Source organism: Prosopis cineraria, unplaced genomic scaffold (assembly GCF_029017545.1).
Source record: "Prosopis cineraria cultivar Desert tree isolate PC_DT_omini unplaced genomic scaffold, ASM2901754v1 PC8, whole genome shotgun sequence".
Classification (NCBI taxonomy): Eukaryota; Viridiplantae; Streptophyta; class Magnoliopsida; order Fabales; family Fabaceae; genus Prosopis; species Prosopis cineraria.
The window spans coordinates 635668-653891 of record NW_026555339.1 but is presented as its reverse complement, the minus strand read 5'-3'; the positions used below and the strand labels follow the sequence as shown (position 1 = coordinate 653891).

Here is an 18224-nt window from a genome sequence, read left to right as displayed (position 1 = left end):
GCGGAAGCATCCAAGACTTTCCTTAAGAACGTAATTGAATCGATCTAACACTCCAGTTGATAACCGTACTATCTACGCAGCAGCGAGGATAGACGACAGAAAAACCATTCTGCTTTGCCGTGAACTGAATGAAATATAGGACACATTTCAGTAGTCCGGATATAGCTCCTGGCGTCATGAACTTGAGGCGAACAAACTCTAAATTCCAGGAGGACGTTAAAAATTTTAGCAACGTCTTTTCGTCAAAATAAATAGATGAGTTAGCGTTCATCATCCTGTCTCCTGTAATTGAACGTGTGACAGTTTCGCCGATTTATCACTTTATTATAACCTCAAGTAGATGGCATAGCAAACTTGACAGGTAAAGGTCCCCGAATATCCATACAATCAATGCAAATTCTCCAAGTAAACGCTCTTTACCACTATAATAACACCAAATTGCAATGGTCATGGGTGAATGACTTCTAGAGTGTATCAACATATTACTTTTACAATTCAAAATTAATGATGAAAGGGAAGGGGTTAGTGCATGCTATGTCCAAGTGGTTAGAAGATTAGGAGCGAAGATCTTTGTATGTTTCCTCTACAACATTTCGTGGAATCAACTAGCACTCAAGTAAGTTTTATTCAGGGAAGTTCAAACACCAGTTCATTCGTCAGATTAGTTTACCAAGAGCTGTTTCATTGCGGGAGGAACTCGACATATCCAATTTCGCAGCCGTGGCACAATGATGCAGATCAGCCAAGGAGAATGATCGAGAAGCAGAGCTCTGCACAATTGGAGGGGATGCACCGGCACCGGTGGATGTAGGTACCCTACTTCTTGGATGCAGCGGTGGAAGAAGTGGTGGAGGTGACCTCGAATTTGAATCCTCGCTTGTACTACTACTGCTGTCACAGTTGTTCATGGCGACTGCAAGAGCCAGAGTGCTTCGACTCGAGCCAATTGATCTCTTAGAAATGCCCCCGCTATTGCTTCTTAAAGGGAAATTTCGATTCTTGTCCCAAACGTGATTGAAGGCCATTAAGTTTCTGCGCCTCCTAGTGTAGGCACTATCTGGTTTAGTAATGTCTCTGACGGATGGTAAAAACGAAGCTTCTGCCAGGCTCGTGAAGGACTTGGATTTACCATCGTAAAACTTTGAGATCCCTCTCCTGCAACAGTTTATTCTATACATCAGACAATTGGTCGATCTCAAATCAATTATAGATTTCACGACTATTACACTGAAAATACTGAATATGAATATTATCACCGTATTTAACACGGTGAACGATCGAGAACCTTCTCTTCAGATTGTAAATAAAAATGCAAAATTCTAAGAAATCCTCATGAAACATGACAGCCTGGATCAAATCTACTTATCGCTGGATAATCTGTTCCTAATTTGAAGTGAGGAAGGAATGGAAGTTTTCTGTATCAAATTAAATTAGAATCCGTGTTTTCTAGTATAAATCCTACTTGGTGAAAACGTCAGTGATGAAAGCTGTCTTCATAATTTTATGCATCGCAAAACAGAGAAAACGTAAGTAATGATTACGTCAAATGAACCTGAACCTTGAACTAGGGTATATGGATTTCTCAACAAAGAAGAAAAAGAAGCACAAATTATTAGGGATCTAAGAAGGATAAGTTGGAAATGCATGATACCTGATTGGCAACATCTCTTCTAGTGACTCCATCATATCCAAAGGGCCATTATACGCACTCTGAGCCTCATTTTCACCGCAATCCTCATCCACGGTTGACCTTTCTGAGGACAGATCGCTATTTCTCCCGATCGAAGACGTTGAAGAAGACGACGTACTGCACAGATCAACCGAAAACTCAGCCGGCACCGCGTGATTCCCACCGATCCTGGTACACAGCTTTAGATCCTCCGGCAACTGGAAGAACGCAGGTGCGCATGTGACCACACGCTTCAATCCCGAAGGTTCGATCCGCATAGTTAACAAGCAAAATTCACCAGCACTGATCTAGCTGAATATTTCCAGAAATGCGAAACTCGAACAAATTAAACAGAGACCAAAAAGATAACTCCAAGCGCACAACGCACGAAGATGAAACGTTGTGATAAAGCAGAAAGAGAGACAAGAGAAGAGCGCGGACAGGTGTTGGAGACAATGGATTTGGGGGAAGCACACAGAATCAGAGGATAGGAAATGGTGGTCTTTATTTATTTGTTTCGTTGTTTATTTATTTATTTATTTATTATTATATTATTATCGTACTAAATGAGATATGGATGAAAGAGTGGAACAGGATAATTGCAGCGAATTTATATTTATTGTTTGGCCAGCGAAAATATATTTCGAAGGTCTTATCCTCATCCACTGGACGTTAAAAAAATACGTGTGCATGAGCCGTGATCGCCTGCTTGGGGTCCCGTCGTACACCCACTTGGCCAGCCTATTAGCTTGCCTTGACTTCATTGTTTTTTTTTTTATTGCAATAATTTTAATTCAAGTAAACATATCCGTATGTTTTTTATTTGACAAAATATAAATTTTTTTTAAACTAAATTTCGGGTTGGCAAAAAAATAACCATATATCTTCATTTGTATTAGGGTTCTTGGACGAATTATAAATTATAAATATAACATATTTGAGTTCAAATATACTTAAATACTACTTTAATTTAGTTCAAATAATATATTTGAGTAAGAAACATATTTGATCGAAATTTAAATAATTTTTTTAGCTATTTAGATATTATATAAACACAAGTAAACCTACTATATTAACAATAAGGATATCGCAACTTCTTATTGCTAGAAGTGAAGAGCGAGTTGTAAGTCACAAACTCATTCACTAGTTAAAAATATGTTATACTTTCATTTTTTTTTTATTAAAAAAAAAGCGTGTGTTGGTGATGAACGGGTGAGAATTGATTTTTGGTTTCGTTGGTGAGGAGCAGGGAACGAAAGATGGGGGGGCAGAGCAGGGGATCATAGGGGAAAAATGAAACTTATCGGGAAATAGGGGTGGTGGTGGGGCCCACGAAGGCTTCAAGGTTGTTGAAGGCTTTTGTTGCGGAACATGTGCCCGTACATGTCTCCTTCGTTTCTTTTGGGTAACACAAGAGGATGGTGCAAGCTCCACCTCATCCCGTCCCGCGTCTTTTCAATCACGTGCTCTCCACTCACCACTCACCACTCACACGCACCAACCGTCTCTATCCCCACCCACATCACTTCACTAAACCCGACCCAACCCAAGGACTATGCCTTTCCTTCATGTTCAATCAACTGTACGGTGAAGCATCCTTATCCTAAATAGCTAATAAAAACGTGGCAATATTATATTAAATTTTTCCAATTAAATTCATAATGTTGGACGTTGTTGGGGATCATTTTATGTTGGCCTTATCATCTCATGCGTCACTTTCTCCGGACAAACGCAGCAATAGTGGTCCACTTTTTCCCTTCCAAATCACCCCGGCATTTATATTGTAAGAGAAATTCACTAGCAGATAGATAGATACTAGCAAATAGTACATATTGAAGCTGATGTATTATATATAATATATCCGTCCTCAATACGTAAATTACATAAATTTCCCAAGCCAAAGCCAAATCACAGTGGCTCGGTGAAAGAACAATACAATAAAGCTAGGAAATCAAAACTACATGAGAATTAGTTAGTCCTTGCGTGTAAATGGAATGTAAATATATGCCCGTATCCAAAATCTCCAAGGCGTACATGAAGTAATAATGAAAAGCGAATATAATTGTCTCGATGCTTACCAAATTTGAGGCCAGCAGCGGCCCACCAAACAGGTAATGAACAAATGCTTTCAAGTTTGTGGTATAGCTGGTAGATGTATCGTACTGTGTATTCTTTTTTTTTTCTTCTTTGGGAAAACAATTAATATTAAATTATTTATTATAAATAGATGCGAGCTTCGCGAGAGGACCGACGGCAAGAGAGTTGACGTAGGTGCATGGTTCGGTGGCTGCAGAATCGGTACGTTTGTCGTCGAAGTGGTCGTTTTTGTCGGGCCCTCCCAAGATGGCGCCGGTGAGCTCGTTAGGGTTTGGTCCGTCGTGTTGTAACCATTTGATGAAGCTCGCCGGACAGTCTACCTCCTCGTTTGCCGACGTCATCGGCACCGACGCTCCTCTGTGGTGCGCTTGCTTTGGCGGGTTGTTCCCGAATCCCACCATTATTGATCTTCCTTCCGGATTCTTCCCCAGAATGTAATCCATCTGCATGCATAAATGCAAAATGCTCAATATAACTGATTATTGTCTCAGTACGTATTTGCTACTAAAATCTTCTTATTTTTTGGCTGGGTGATTCATTACCTGGCTTTTGGCGAAGTTGAAGAGGTCAGCCGCGGCGAATTGTTTGGTTCCACAGGTGATTTTTTGCTTGTGTTCTTCCAGAATATCGCCATAGAGGGTGAATATCATTGCCGTGCCGGTCACATACTGCGTGTTGGCTCCATCCCTCAAGTGAACGACGCCACCTAAAAATAATAAAGAGGTTGATAATCACATGTTGAATATTAATTAATTATGACAATATTGATTAATGCATGAAATTAAAAAGAGTTACGTTGGAGAGATAGACACTAACCCGGAGTTAATTTAATCTGACTGTAGGGACTCTCGGGATGGACGGAGCATATGAAACTATCGGCTTGATATTTGAATGTCTCCAATTTCGGTACTCCTTCGAAAAGTAACTGAGCAGTATATATACACAGCGTGTTGGTTAGTTATAATATAAGAAACATATTAGAGAGGAAGAGTTTGAGGTATATTAAAATTAAACCTTGGTGATAAGAACTTGAGCTCCTGCATATTTAAGATCCCAACTAAACTCGTTCACATAAGCACTTATGGCTTCCTCTTGAATATACGTCAAATACATTGGCTTCTTGGTTGCAATATATAGCCATGTTGCTGCCCACAACAACTCATCCTGCATCCCCACTTGATCTCATTAGAATGTAAATAATAAATGAAGCCGGGCTTGAAAGGTAATATGTGAAGCAAGTTATTGTTACATTGTAGCCAGAAAAAGAGCAGTAGAAGGGACATTCTCCATCATAAGTTCCCTTGTGGGTTTTTGCCATTTTGAAAAGCTGCAGCCAGTTAAACGTCAAAGAAATTAAGCAAGTTATAATTAGCAAATGATTAGGTTTAATCCCATGCCCATCCAAATTTGTTACCAAAACATTTGGATTTTTTATTACCAGTTTGGCCTTGTTGAGAAGACGACGAGCATAGGCACGATCTACACTTCTGAAAACAACGGAAGAAGAAGCCAATGCTACTGAAGTTTCTGCTGCGATCTCGGAACCGGGCGTGCCTTCACCAATCTGCAAAACTGTTCGTTTTGTCTTCATTTTTTCTGGTCGAACCCAACAATGGTGATCCTCTTCTGGGTCCCCCACCTTCATCATCATCATCATCATCATGAGAATTGAGAAACAAACGCGAGCATATAATAATGTGCAGAAGAAACCTATGAATTTAATATTGTTTCCACGCATGCATGAGAAGGAGAAGCTCACCTGCACGTATAATCGATCGCGTCGGGAAGCACATTTGAGAAGATAATCGGTGCCCCACTTAATGGCGTCACGAACACTATCCATCTCCTTCGCAGCTTGAATCTCGTCCTTGAAATATACCGCAGCCCATGAAAGAGTAGTGACTGTGAAAGCCAAGGGCAGACCATATTTGACATTATCTCCTGCATCATAATATCCTCCAGAAAGGTCCACCTACAATATTACGAGGCATATGTTTAAGCTGAATTGATTATATATAATCAACTTCATTGTTTATTTCGTGTTCGTGAGAGAAATTAAATTAAAGGCATACATTAGCGAGTTTTCCGTCGTCAAGTGCTGAGTCTCCCCTCCAAGGGACTCTGTTATTGGGAGGGAGTTTCCCTGAGCGTTGAGCCTCTAGAAATATGAGGGACTTGGTGAGAGCTTCTTTATAATTAAAGTCGCCATGGACGACATTTAAACATCCTTCAAACACAGAAAGCCATGTCAATATTATTATGGCCAATGACGATCTACGAATACCCATTAACCCCAGAACGAATCTTTCGATAACCTAAAACACAAAATTACGTACGAGGTGATGAACAGGGTAAAATATAAGAAACGATGAAGCTATTTTCATAGAAAGGGAAGGGTTTTCATTTGGGTGTGCGGAATCTCCGGGTATAAGTAGGAAGAAAGGAGAGGGCAATTCAGAGGTGGAGAAGAATGGCTTTAATTGTAGAGTGAGATTTTTTTGTTAGGGCCATTTTGGAAACCAGTATTACGGAATGCTATACATAAACATGTACATGCGGTGGTGAAAGATCCGGCAACTATACCAACAATGAGAAAGCTATATTTTTGCCGATTCTGAGGAAAATAAGGATACACCGCACGTCTTCTCGCCAGCCAGCATGTCACTGGATTTTTTAGATTGCATTACCTTTAATTTAATCAGCAAGTCAACTTCTAAACATTGCTTTCATGGCGTCAAAAATTAACCTGCATGGTTTTGTTTTGCAATCAAAATGCATATCTTTTCCATTTTAAATTAATAAAATGCAATGGGTTGAGTATGATTAAATAAATAATTATATGATTCAATTGAAAAATTATGCAATTGTTATATTTTAATTAAAAATCACTTGGCAATTAACAGTTCACAGGAACCAAAATGTGAGTCATATCGTAGAACGTCTACATCATTACATAAAATTCTCCAAATATCCCTTATTAAATGAGATCATGAGAGGTGGGAGCAGAGAATAAGGATAATTAATAAAAAAAATAATCATTTAATCCTTATAATTTTTGTACAGTTATAATTCAGTTCCTAAATTTTGACTCGTTATAATTTAGACATTATAGTTTTAACTTGGATGTAACTCAATTCTTGAACTTTTTTTTTGATAATTTAGTCCCTATAATTTTAACAACTTAAATATTGATCCTTATATTTTAAAAAATAAAATTTTAAACATTAAAAATATTTTGAACATTTAATATTTATAAAGATTAAAAGGGTTTAATAATTTAGAATATTAGTTATAAATTTTAATATAATTTTAATATTTGTAATTTTATTACTAATATTATAAATATTATAAGTTCAAAATATTATAATTTTAATCCTTTAATCTTTAAATATAATAAATATTAAATGTTTAAAATATTTTTAATCTTTATAATTTTATTTTTTAAAATATATGGATCAATATTTAAGTAGTTGAAACTATAAAGATGAATTGCAAGAAGCAAAATTTAAGGACTAGGTTACAACTAAGTTAAAATTATAAAAATTAAGTTACAATAAATGAAAGTTTAAAAATTGAGTTACAACTGTGCTAAAACTATAAAAACTAAATAATTAATTTTTTTGTGATTAAATTTAGGGTAAAAGACATAAAACTTTTCTTAACTTTGAAATAGTTTTATATGACCCTCTCACCTTTAAATATTGAAAATTAATTAACCCCCTAGCTTTTAATTTTATATTTCAAAACCCTCTATCATTAATTATATTGTTTTTCATAAGGTTTAACATGTCATTTAACCAAAAAAATAATATTAAATTATATTATAGAACTATGGCTAATCAATTTATAATATTTTTTGGATAGTTAAGTAATTGAGAGCCAAAAGAATATTATTATCACTGTATAAAATTTTAAATATTTACTTTTATATTAATTTTATCCTTTTTTTGTTATCAGTGGTGCATAGTTTTCTTGTATTGAAGGATAAATTAATCTAACTTGTTAATATTTTAAATTTCAAATATTTTAGCCATGTATATTATATTAATTAAACCTGAAAATATAAATATAAATAAATCCTTTAATATAATAAAACAATGCACAATTGATAACAAAAAATATAGATAAAACTAATATAAACATAAATATTTAAATTTTTATATAGCAATAATTATATTTTTTAGCTATTAATGCCTAAACTATTCAAAATATATAAAAAAATTAATTATAAATAGTTCTACGATATAATATTTTTATTTAATAGTATTTTTTAGTTAAATAACATTTTTACTCTTATTAAAAAATAATATAATTAATGGCTTTAAAAACAACATTAAAAATTAAGGGGTTAATTTAAAAATTTTAAAAGTAAGGAGGGTGATACAAGGCTGAAAATTCAGAGAAGTCTCATGCAGCCATAAATTTAGGTTAGAAAGTAAATCATTTAATTGGGAATTTAAAATTATATTTATATTTATGAAGTAGTGTAATAAGCTTTTGACGACTTACTTTGCATCGTGTGAAATATCTTAAAAGAGATCTTCCTGTCGACGTTGCTTGGATCTACATATCTGTCAACGTGCACGTACCTGCTGGTTAATCCATCACGCAGGCATATACTTTGCGGGGTGGAGCCCTCACCCCCTTCCCATTTTTTTTTTTAAACACTATTTGGAATGTTGGCCCAAATGAAAATAAACATTGGGCTTGTCCCTTCCCTTTTTCTTTTTCTTTTTCTTTTCTTTTTTTTTGGGTATCCGAAAAGGTGATCAAATCCGTTGAGAGTGCTTTACTTATCTTTTAGTGCGTGCTTCTGAACAAGAGCTGCTGGCAAAGGTGCTTAACAGAGACAGCTAGAGTCCAAGTCCTTTCGGATCTTTATAACATAAAGCGCGTGCTATATAAATTACTAAAACTGAAAGCAGAAGCGGAAAAAAAAACCAATTCACCAAAATGATTCAATTGTTTTTACTCATCATTTCCAGTATTTGAAAGCAGAAACAGTGAGCATAAAAATAGAAAGGCTCTCTCTTTTTCGGGCAAATCTGAGAAGGCTGACCCATGCAATGGCTAAAAAGTTGGAATAAACAAATAATTTAGTTGGAATGGAAAGTTGGGTGAGACAGCTTGTGCTTCTGGCTGCGGGACATGTGGCGTGCCCTCTGCCTCGCGCATGAATGAAATGAGACATCACCATTAATGCCATTCATGTTTCTTTCCAGTTTCCACTCATTCTGCTGCTCACATCTATCAGCTTCTTGCTTCTTTACCTTGTCAAACTCTAAAAGAGATTTTCTGATCAAGCATGAGAATGGTAAGTTGTACCCGACTGAGGGTTTTCAGACACAAGGCAACTCTCTAAATTGATAGGACGTCATATGATATTTAGAAGAAAAAACATTAACAGACATGGATTATGAAATACATCATTAGTGGGTTTGGATCGAAGATAATCAGGATTCACAAATCATGATGTCGTTTCTGTGAAACTTCAATTCGACTAATTTTACCCTCAAATATACCCCCATTCAACAACATTAATTACCTGGGCATAAAAATCAACAAATCGGAATAAATATTTAGTATACCTCTCCCCTAATGTACCCAAAATCTTACGACCTCTTCCACTGTGAGGATTACTTCATACCCCCCAGTATATCGTTTCTCGGTTATAATAAGCCAGCTTCGAACAGATTCCTCCGCCTCAATGACTCATCCACAAGCTTGAAAGTCTTCTTCACAAGCTTCTGGTCCAAGGCAGTCGTCCGGTAAATTTTGAAGACGCGATCCACACGATCAGGTGCCGTGCTCTGGAAATACAATTCCTCGAATTTCTTCTTCACAAACCTGCAGCCATAATTTATTATCCAACTTGTTGAGTTTCATTATGATGAAATCATAAAAGCAATTGGCATATTGTTCCCTCTCTTTAAATTTCTATAAAGCTACTTCGACATGGGAGACTTCAGGCTTTCAGTGTCAAACTCAACATAGCAAAATTTAAGAAAATCTGCCAGAATTTTAAAGGCTTTCAATAGCCAGGTCAACTATTTGCATCTAAATGTTGGAGGCTTTCACTGCAAAAAAGTTGCTTACTCGTATGCATGCTCGATCTCTTGTTTCCCGGAGGAAACTGGCTGGTAATCTTTGAACCACTCACAAACATTAAGTGGGACCTGCGTAATGCAGGACTTGAATCAGTAGAGTGAAATATCTATAGCTTCCACCTATGACAGTGTACAATGTTCAGACAAGTCTTACTTTTAGGATCTTCTTCTCGAAGATGTCAAACTTATTTAAAAATAGCATGAAGGATGTTTTCTGCACAGAAGCAAAAAGGACATCATTATTAAGATGGGTACCAACTTTACGCATGCTAGTTGTCAAAAGATATAAAGCCCTCCAACAGCAAGTATCACATAAAGGAAACAACGAAATGAGAAAGTTAAATAAGAGTTCCCCACAGACATTAAAAATAGAGCATGAAAGAAGACCTCAAAACACGGCTGCTTTAGGACCCACTCAAAAAGTTCCTTAGTCTCCATCATTCTGTTCTTGTTTTCATCCTCAAAAAGTGTTTGATCATACCTGGAAAGCAAGTGTGAGGTCAACACTTCAGCTTTACACAAACTGATAATTGCCAGTAAGATTGAAAGGGTAGGCAGACTATCAGCCTGCTCATTGCTTAACCTGGTACAAATAATCTTATTAATGTTAATATTCACAGCTGCCAGACTAGTTCGAGCTTCGCATTCAACTATACTACAAACGTCTTCAACACTACTTTATTGTAAGTAGGGTTCCAGTCAGGGGGAGTATAAAGAGACTTCTACTAAATTTTACAATCTTGCTCTGGGAACCATCAGATTTAAAACAACAAACCAAGCAATTCATATGAAATAAGTAATCAAATGGAAGGTCAGCCTACTCGCTGATAGCAGCACAGAATATTACAGCAGTAACTCCTTCAAACAAATGAATCCATTTTCTCCTCTCATTTCTCTGGCCTCCAACGTCAAAGAGCCTATAAACCTCACCACTTTTCTTGTTTTCTCCAACTGGACTGTCAAAAATCAAAGATATAGTCATCTAGTCAGTCTATTCTGTGGAGCAAATCATGATAAATAGTAGGTATAAATGAAATGCAGGCATAACCACAAGCAACAAAGACCAATTATAGCAATAAAATATGAAGTCAGTACAATGATAAAAAATGCAGATGGATATAGGTAACGTGCCAGTTACATATACTGAATCAGATGGGAAAACAAGCTTACTAGAGCATGCTTAAGGGAAAACATTTTAATCTCAATCGTTGAACCAGACATTGTAATTGCTTATCCTCCATATAATCATTGATAAAGAAAGCACTTTTGTTCCGTACTTAAATACAGAAAAACTAGTTCCTTATGCCCTTTAGAAGTTCCTTGTGCCCTTTAGAAGCCTTTGTGAAATTTACACCTCAAGAAATATTATCCATGGTGTTTGCCAGGTTCGTACTCAGACTAGAAAGACTTCTAATCCTTAACCCCAAGGCTATAAAATGCCACCATTTTGGAAAGGCAAAGTACGAGTTAATGAGCAACGCTACTGCCACTCAATCTGTTCGCTCAGAAAATTCAGAACAGGGATATATAACAGGAACATTTATATGCATCTTTACATGTTATTTCAGACTTTCATTATGACAGCTCATGTCAGATGGGAGTATTCACCTGAACTGGATCTCTACAACACCAGTGGTACGAACTCTAGCATACAGAACATCCTCCTGTAGTTGTAAATAAAACAGCTATTAGAAATTTACTTTCAAACATGCATTCAAACAAACAAACAAACAAAAAAAACAGAAATATGCAGTTCGGATACCTTTGTTGGAACATAATCAGCATCAGACAGTCTCTGCAAATTTTCCATAAAATAATTGGCACAATCTGGAACTTGGAGTTCATTACCACGGACATATGTTTCCTACAGTTACAAGTAAAATCCATGGAACATAAATATTAAGTAACTGATGCCCGACACCCCCCTCCCCTGGGGGGGGGGTAAAGAAAGCTGAGAAAGGCAGCAAAATTATGCCATCCAGAAACCTGAATTGCAGCATCTTTCCACAAGGTCTCTATTTCCTGTGCAAGCTCCTTAGTGAGATGTGGGTAATCCACCCTGCCTCCTATCTCTGATAGTTTCTCTCCAATATCCTGCGAGAAACATCAAGCTATCAGAACTTAGACAGAAGAGTCTGCAAAGTATCAAGCTCTTTATGAATACAGAAGAATCTTCAGCTTAAAAGTTTGAAAAAGCAGGTGAGCTGCATAGAAAAAAGGATTTGCAATCAATAACTGATTAGTTTTTCTTTTCTCATGATATTTCTGCATGACAACACAATGTTATTAGCACGCGTTGTTAGGCCAGCAGATGATTAAACCATTTAGAGCATAAATTATTGAGAGGAACCTACCTTGTTTTCATTGGATATCACATACTTTGAAGACTCGGTTTCATTCTGAGCCAATTCCTTTGATCCATCATGCAGTATCTGTTCAATAACATCAAATTATGATCAAACTGGCAGTTTTCTCAGCTAACTCCATTAAAGCTCATCTCATATGCATTTTTAATGCCAAACTATGGACATTTGACTCCATAAACTATGCATATTGTCAAAGAAAAATAATCAACACACCCTTTCAAATATTGCGTACTTTTATTGTCTGATACACATTTGCATGAATGACTGGGGCGTAGCTCTTGAGCTCTGCCTCATCAAAACCAGTTTGAAACAAGAGTTTTATCTGCATATCATAAACAGATAATAACTATCAAAAACTCCTCAGATAGATATTATGCTAAGGCACAGAATCCTGCAATTTCTTGCCTGTTTAAAGATCGTAGACTTCCCTGACTCTCCAGCACCTAAACAACAGAGGCGTCAAATTGATTTGAATCAGTTTACAAGAGAAATAACAAAAGGAAGCAAGATGTCAAATGACAATAACACGAGAGACTCATTCAAGGGTGTATTGTGACAATGCCCAGGAATAGGCCACTTATCTAGAACAGCAGAGATTGCTGTTTTATCAATAGAGGAGACAACATTTTACTTTTAGAAAAAGCTCAACTATCGCACAATCACATCAAGGCATTCGCTATTTTTTTGGAAGCATTTTACTAGCTAACAGACACAACCAACAAACGATACATGACATTGCATCAAACCATGAAAACCATCATCACTCATATGATACTTGATTTTAAAATTTTCATAAATACTAAAATAAACAAGTTTCAACTTTAGAAATGCACATGAAGTACACACAACAAATCTAAAAGAAGGCACTTCCCAAGTAAGATGTACCAAGTAGGAGAAGTTTCTGAATATGCTTTTCAGCCTTCGTTTCTTGTTCTATTCTCTTTTCAATTTCAGCAGCCTGCAAATGCATGTCATATTTATCAAATTAGGCCCATGAAGCCCTTCAAAATTACTAAATAATGATGTAGGAACACTATAAGCATCAGCTAAAAAAGGAAACATATACGAGCACAAAATAGCATACCAACTCAAGCATAACAAACCTGTGCATTTTCTTCAGCATCAGCATCATTATATCGACTATTTCTGCTGCAGAGTAAGCCCATAATTTCTGTTACAAAAGACAGCATAGCAGAAGCGAAAGTCAAGCTCCACCAGAAATAAGACTGCTTCAAGGCCATGATGTTAGCCAATACTTACAATACTGGGATTTGAGTTCACCTAACAAGAGAACTAGGACAGTTTCAGGGGTTAACAAAGACGACTAGGATCCACTCCCGAGGTAATGTATTCATGCAACTCGCATCAGCATGCAAAGCTGATATATTTAGTCCAATAACAGACAGCCAAACAAAACAAAACAGACTTGGGGGCACAGACCAGCGGGAGCGTGTTAAAAGTTAAAACTATTATCCATATAGGCTTTTGCTAAAATATATTTTCCCTTTGAATTTAAAGCGAAGGTCTTACAGAAAACCCCGAGTACGATAAATGACCAAAATGCAAGATTAAATGGACAGCCAGAGGAAACTCAACCTTTCAGAACCAGAGGATAATTTGATGTCACGTGAACAAACTGTATGGATGTCTAAGGGTACTAGGGATACCATGTAGACATTGATACGTTGTTCCAGTCCTCTGATTATTTGATTTTACCGTATCAAGCAACTTCCACCAAAGACAGTTAATGAGGATTATTACAAGAAAACTAAAGGAAAGAGAAAAAAACACAGAACTCAGCTATGTATTTACACGGACCATTGTTTCGCTGAGTGTTTGCGCGCCACCGTACGCTATTTTTGGTTATCTCCAGAATAATCAAGTCATTAATCTCTTAGGCATCAAACAGCAATCAATTTAAGCGGGCAATACTTTGTTTTTTCACTGTTTAGCTTCGCGTTACAATCAACACAGACCATACATTACATGCTCTTTCACGCTGGTCTCTGCATTAGAAAGCAAGAAATTTCGACATACGAACAAGCACGGGCATGCAGAGTACAGTCAGCCCATCAAATTTTTTATAACCGTGCAGGAAAAGAGTAGAGAATGCTACAAGAATCAAATTCAAAAACCCAGAAAGTAAAAAAGAAAGAAGCATTAGCTTGCATCTTGATCTGCAAACACAATCTCAATTGCGGAGATCTCCTCAACCAAAGAAAAAAACAAAAGGCAGTAGAAATTATTAACGAATACAAAAGATCCGGAAAGAGAAAGAGAAATGTTACAGAAACAGAAGATGATACCTGAAAAAAGGAGACGGAAAGCAGCGAAGGGTATCTTTATCAAAGGTGCGAGACGGAAATAGGGCGCTAGATTTGGCGGATTGGCGAAGTATGAAGGTAGAAAGCAACTGCAGGTGTTGGGTGTAGAAGAAAGATATAGTATTCCAATAGCAAACCAAACCAAAAAAAGGAGAAAATGGAATTTAAATAAAAGAAGGGACTTGGAAGAAGCAAGAGAAGGAAGGAGTATAGAGAAAGAGAGGAGGAAAATGGCGAAGGAAGGGGAGGGAAAGAAGGATTAAAGAAAAGAGCGCCGAAAGCTGGCGAGCCTTCTTCATCCACAGCGGGCTTCGGTCAAAGTTGGAAAAGACAGACGCAGAAGAATACTACTTTTTTATAAAATATAATGTCTTCTTGGGAAAATCCACAAAGCGCCCCTTACGTTTACAATGGCAGTGCCACTCCCATCTCGCTTTACGACCACATTTGGACTTGCGTCACCCTCGGTTGAATCTCAAATCTTGCTGCCTCATCCAGACCAAACCACCGGGTGAAGGGGCGTGTCCGGAGCTACTTGGAAGAACTCTACTCGCCTTTTTTCTGTATTTGTATCTTGAGTTTTTTTTTTAATTAAAGTTAATAATTTAGATCAAATTTAATTCACTGACTTAAATAAACTCCTGAAAATTTCAGGATCAAGATTAAAAGTCTAAAAAAATTTCTTTATCCTGGATTTGGGTAGCGAATAAATTTAAGAAAATTTTAGGGTGAGCCATCTTGTGAGTTTACTTCACTTTTTTACTGTTAATAAAATGAAAGTAACATTTACTTTGGCCTTCATTTTCATTTAACGCTCACAAACAACTTCCCAAACTATTAAGTCTCCTTTAATTGCTAAAAAAAATGAAATATATTGAAAAAATAAAACAAAAATAAATTAAATGACTATTCTTTCATATTATATGTATCATAAAACTTAATAATATACATTACAAATATAAAAATCATTATGTCTCTAAAAAATCTCATGAATCATAATTTTATAAATTAAATTATCCTTCTCTCTTATAAATATAGTTCACATATTTCCTTTTTATCTTGATCATCTTATTTTTACATTTAATTTTGCAATTCATTTTATTTTATTCCTCTTTAACAATCAAACAGGATTTTAGTTTGCACATTTCACGCTCTAAATGAAGTTTCAATATTTCACTAGTTGATTGTTTTCAATTTTTTTTGAAAGTATTAAGAAAAAACAAATATAAAAGGTAACTTTGTATACTTTCAATTTTATTCTTTTAACCTTTGTTCTTTAAACTAGCAAGGATAGAAGGAGAAGAGTGTGTTGTTGTATTATATTGTTTGGGGCAAAAATTCAAATCAATATATCTACAAATCTTGTAGAATATAGATGATTGGTCACAAATCTCTTATCTCCCGTTGATCAACATACATTGATATAATGTTAAATGTTAATTATCCTATCTGATTTGTCCATTAATTTTTATATAATCAATTTAAGTTTAGTTTAATATTAACATTACTATTTCATTGATTGATGTAATTAAATATTTTTCCTAATTGGTCGACAAAATTTAATTTATTTTAATTGATTTTTATCTTTTCACAATCGGAGCATTAATCATCATCATCAATATATATTTACAAATCTTGTAAAATGAAGGTGATTGGTCACAATTCTCTTCTTTTCAATTTGTCAACATTACTGGTATAATGTTAATTATCCTATCCTATTGGTCCATTAATTTTTGTATCATCAATTTAATTTAAGTTTAATAACAATATTACTCTTTCATTAGTTGATATGATTGAATATTTTTTTCTAATTGGCTAGCAAATTTTAATTCATTTTTTATTTATTTTAATTGATTTTCATCCTTTCACAGGACGGAAGCAATAAATTTTATTTCAAATTTTTCTTAAATCATCTATCACGAAAGCATTAACTCTGCTATTTCTTATGCTCTCAAATCTTGCTAGAGAGCTTCTATTCCCAATACAAGAATTTATTTGTGACCCTCAATCTCATATGCCCTAATCAATGATTGATCGGCCATTCTCCTCAAAGAGTTTGTTGTCAATAGTGGAGAGTTAGGCGACCAAGGTGAAGGAGTTTCGTGCCTTTTTTGGGCCAATGTCAAGGAGAGGATATTGAGTTCATCCACATACTTTCTAAAGAACTCAAATCTCATAACTTCAATGTGATTGGTTAAAAAAATAACTCTCATTGGTTAATACATTTTAAGCTAATGTTAATATGAAATTTCGCTTAATTCATTAATGAGATTTAATTTATTTTTTTATTTTTATGTATTTTCAATTCACTTTCACATGAACATTAATTCAAGAGTAGCTTCATTTTCAAACGTCTCTTATCGTTAGCATTAACTTCATACGGTTGTCCTTCTCCATTCGTTGTGCTTTTCCATGCCTTTTTAATTTTTCTGATTAATGAGATTTAATTTATTTTTTTATTTTTCATGTATTTTCAATTTATTTTCACAAAAGCATTAATTTAAGAGCAATCTCATTTTTAAATTTATCTAGTTGTTAACACTAACTTCACTCAACTATCATTCTGCACTTGTTGTACTTTCCCATACTTTTTCAATTTTCTTGATCGATGACATTTAATTTCTTTTCCTATTTTTCATGCATTTTCCTGATTCACCATGCTCAACATCAATCAAGTTTTATCAACTATCATCATTAGATCATCAATCATTATCTCATGGTTTTAATCCTTCAAACTATGCATGTTTCATCATACATTTTGCTCTGACAAGATAACGTGATGACTCTTCGTCTTTTCATATCAAAGAAGCGAGGCAGAAATGATTTGACAAACAATACATATTCAATTCTTTGACCTCCCCCACACACACAAAAGAAAAAATATATCTTTTTCTTTTTTGGTGAGGAAGGTAAGAGTATGCTTTCTCAAACATTTTTACAAATCTTTTTCTTCCCACCGACCTTTTAATATTTATATTTATAGTATTTATAAAAATTAAAAAGTTTAATAATTTAAAATATTAATAATAAATTTTAAATTTAGCCAAAGACAAGATGCGTATAAATAAAATATTTAAAAAAAAATTGAATAGAGACACTCTCAAAAATTTAGCTATATCAAATATGTCATTATTGTATAGATGATATTTAATTCAAATTCTTTAATTCCAACTTATGCAACACACAAAAAACTACCTTGGTGACTTTAATAAGAAAGAATAAAATAAATTATCTTCAATAATTCAAGTACTAAGGTTTGCCTCAATAAACTCGATAGGTTATGATCGGGCTGGGTAATGACAATTTTCTTTAGATATCTGGGTGCTTTAAACTCCCGAATAAGGACGGCTACCTGAACTATCAACTCTAAATTTTATCATGTTTTTTTTTAAAAAAAAAACTCCAAATTTTATCAACTTGTGGGAAGCAGGTTTAGAATAACAGCCTGAAGGCAGCCGCGCAGGCGTTGAAAAAAGAAAAAAAAAAATATATATATATATATATACACACACACACACACACCAAAGCAAAGAAAGAAGAGGCTCACAACAAGGAAAGCAGAGGACGCACCTCCCACGCATTTGGATGCCGCCTGCCTGCTACTTCTATTTTCAGCAAAATTAAATGTTTTCAAGGTCAATAAAAAATAAATCATATCACC

At 35.2% G+C, this 18224-nt stretch overlaps 3 protein-coding genes across 5 annotated transcripts; all 3 read right to left on the bottom strand.

Annotated features, from left to right (window-relative positions):
- Window positions 1-397: 397 nt before the first annotated feature.
- LOC129318379 (protein OXIDATIVE STRESS 3 LIKE 1-like) lies at window positions 398-2160 on the bottom strand. Its single transcript, XM_054963102.1, has 2 exons — window positions 1652-2160; window positions 398-1155 (listed from the first exon to the last, which is right to left on the bottom strand). The coding sequence occupies exons 1-2, from the start codon at window positions 1945-1947 to the stop codon at window positions 657-659; spliced, it is 795 nt and encodes a 264-aa protein (XP_054819077.1). The 5' UTR covers window positions 1948-2160; the 3' UTR covers window positions 398-656.
- A 1339-nt stretch (window positions 2161-3499) lies between these two features.
- Window positions 3500-6142, bottom strand: LOC129317087 (endoglucanase 16). Its single transcript, XM_054961424.1, has 8 exons — window positions 5839-6142; window positions 5526-5738; window positions 5205-5405; window positions 5016-5093; window positions 4781-4930; window positions 4583-4691; window positions 4309-4472; window positions 3500-4209 (listed from the first exon to the last, which is right to left on the bottom strand). Exons 1-8 carry the CDS (start codon window positions 6052-6054, stop codon window positions 3880-3882), a joined length of 1461 nt encoding a protein of 486 aa, XP_054817399.1. The 5' UTR covers window positions 6055-6142; the 3' UTR covers window positions 3500-3879.
- A 3003-nt stretch (window positions 6143-9145) lies between these two features.
- On the bottom strand, window positions 9146-15048 carry LOC129318247 (guanine nucleotide-binding protein alpha-1 subunit). Of its 3 annotated transcripts, none has more exons than XM_054962919.1 (14): window positions 14546-15048; window positions 13343-13410; window positions 13125-13197; window positions 12645-12682; window positions 12472-12561; window positions 12228-12305; window positions 11860-11967; window positions 11636-11737; window positions 11482-11537; window positions 10695-10829; window positions 10261-10354; window positions 10028-10087; window positions 9863-9942; window positions 9146-9613 (listed from the first exon to the last, which is right to left on the bottom strand). In XM_054962919.1, exons 2-14 carry the CDS (start codon window positions 13403-13405, stop codon window positions 9436-9438), a joined length of 1155 nt encoding a protein of 384 aa, XP_054818894.1. In that variant the 5' UTR covers window positions 13406-13410; window positions 14546-15048; the 3' UTR covers window positions 9146-9435. The 3 variants fall into 3 exon arrangements, with proteins under 3 accessions (XP_054818894.1, XP_054818895.1, XP_054818893.1); XM_054962920.1 differs by lacking the exon at window positions 14546-15048 and adding an exon at window positions 13500-14415; XM_054962918.1 differs by lacking the exon at window positions 14546-15048 and having other exon boundaries at window positions 13343-13429.
- Window positions 15049-18224: the final 3176 nt, after the last annotated feature.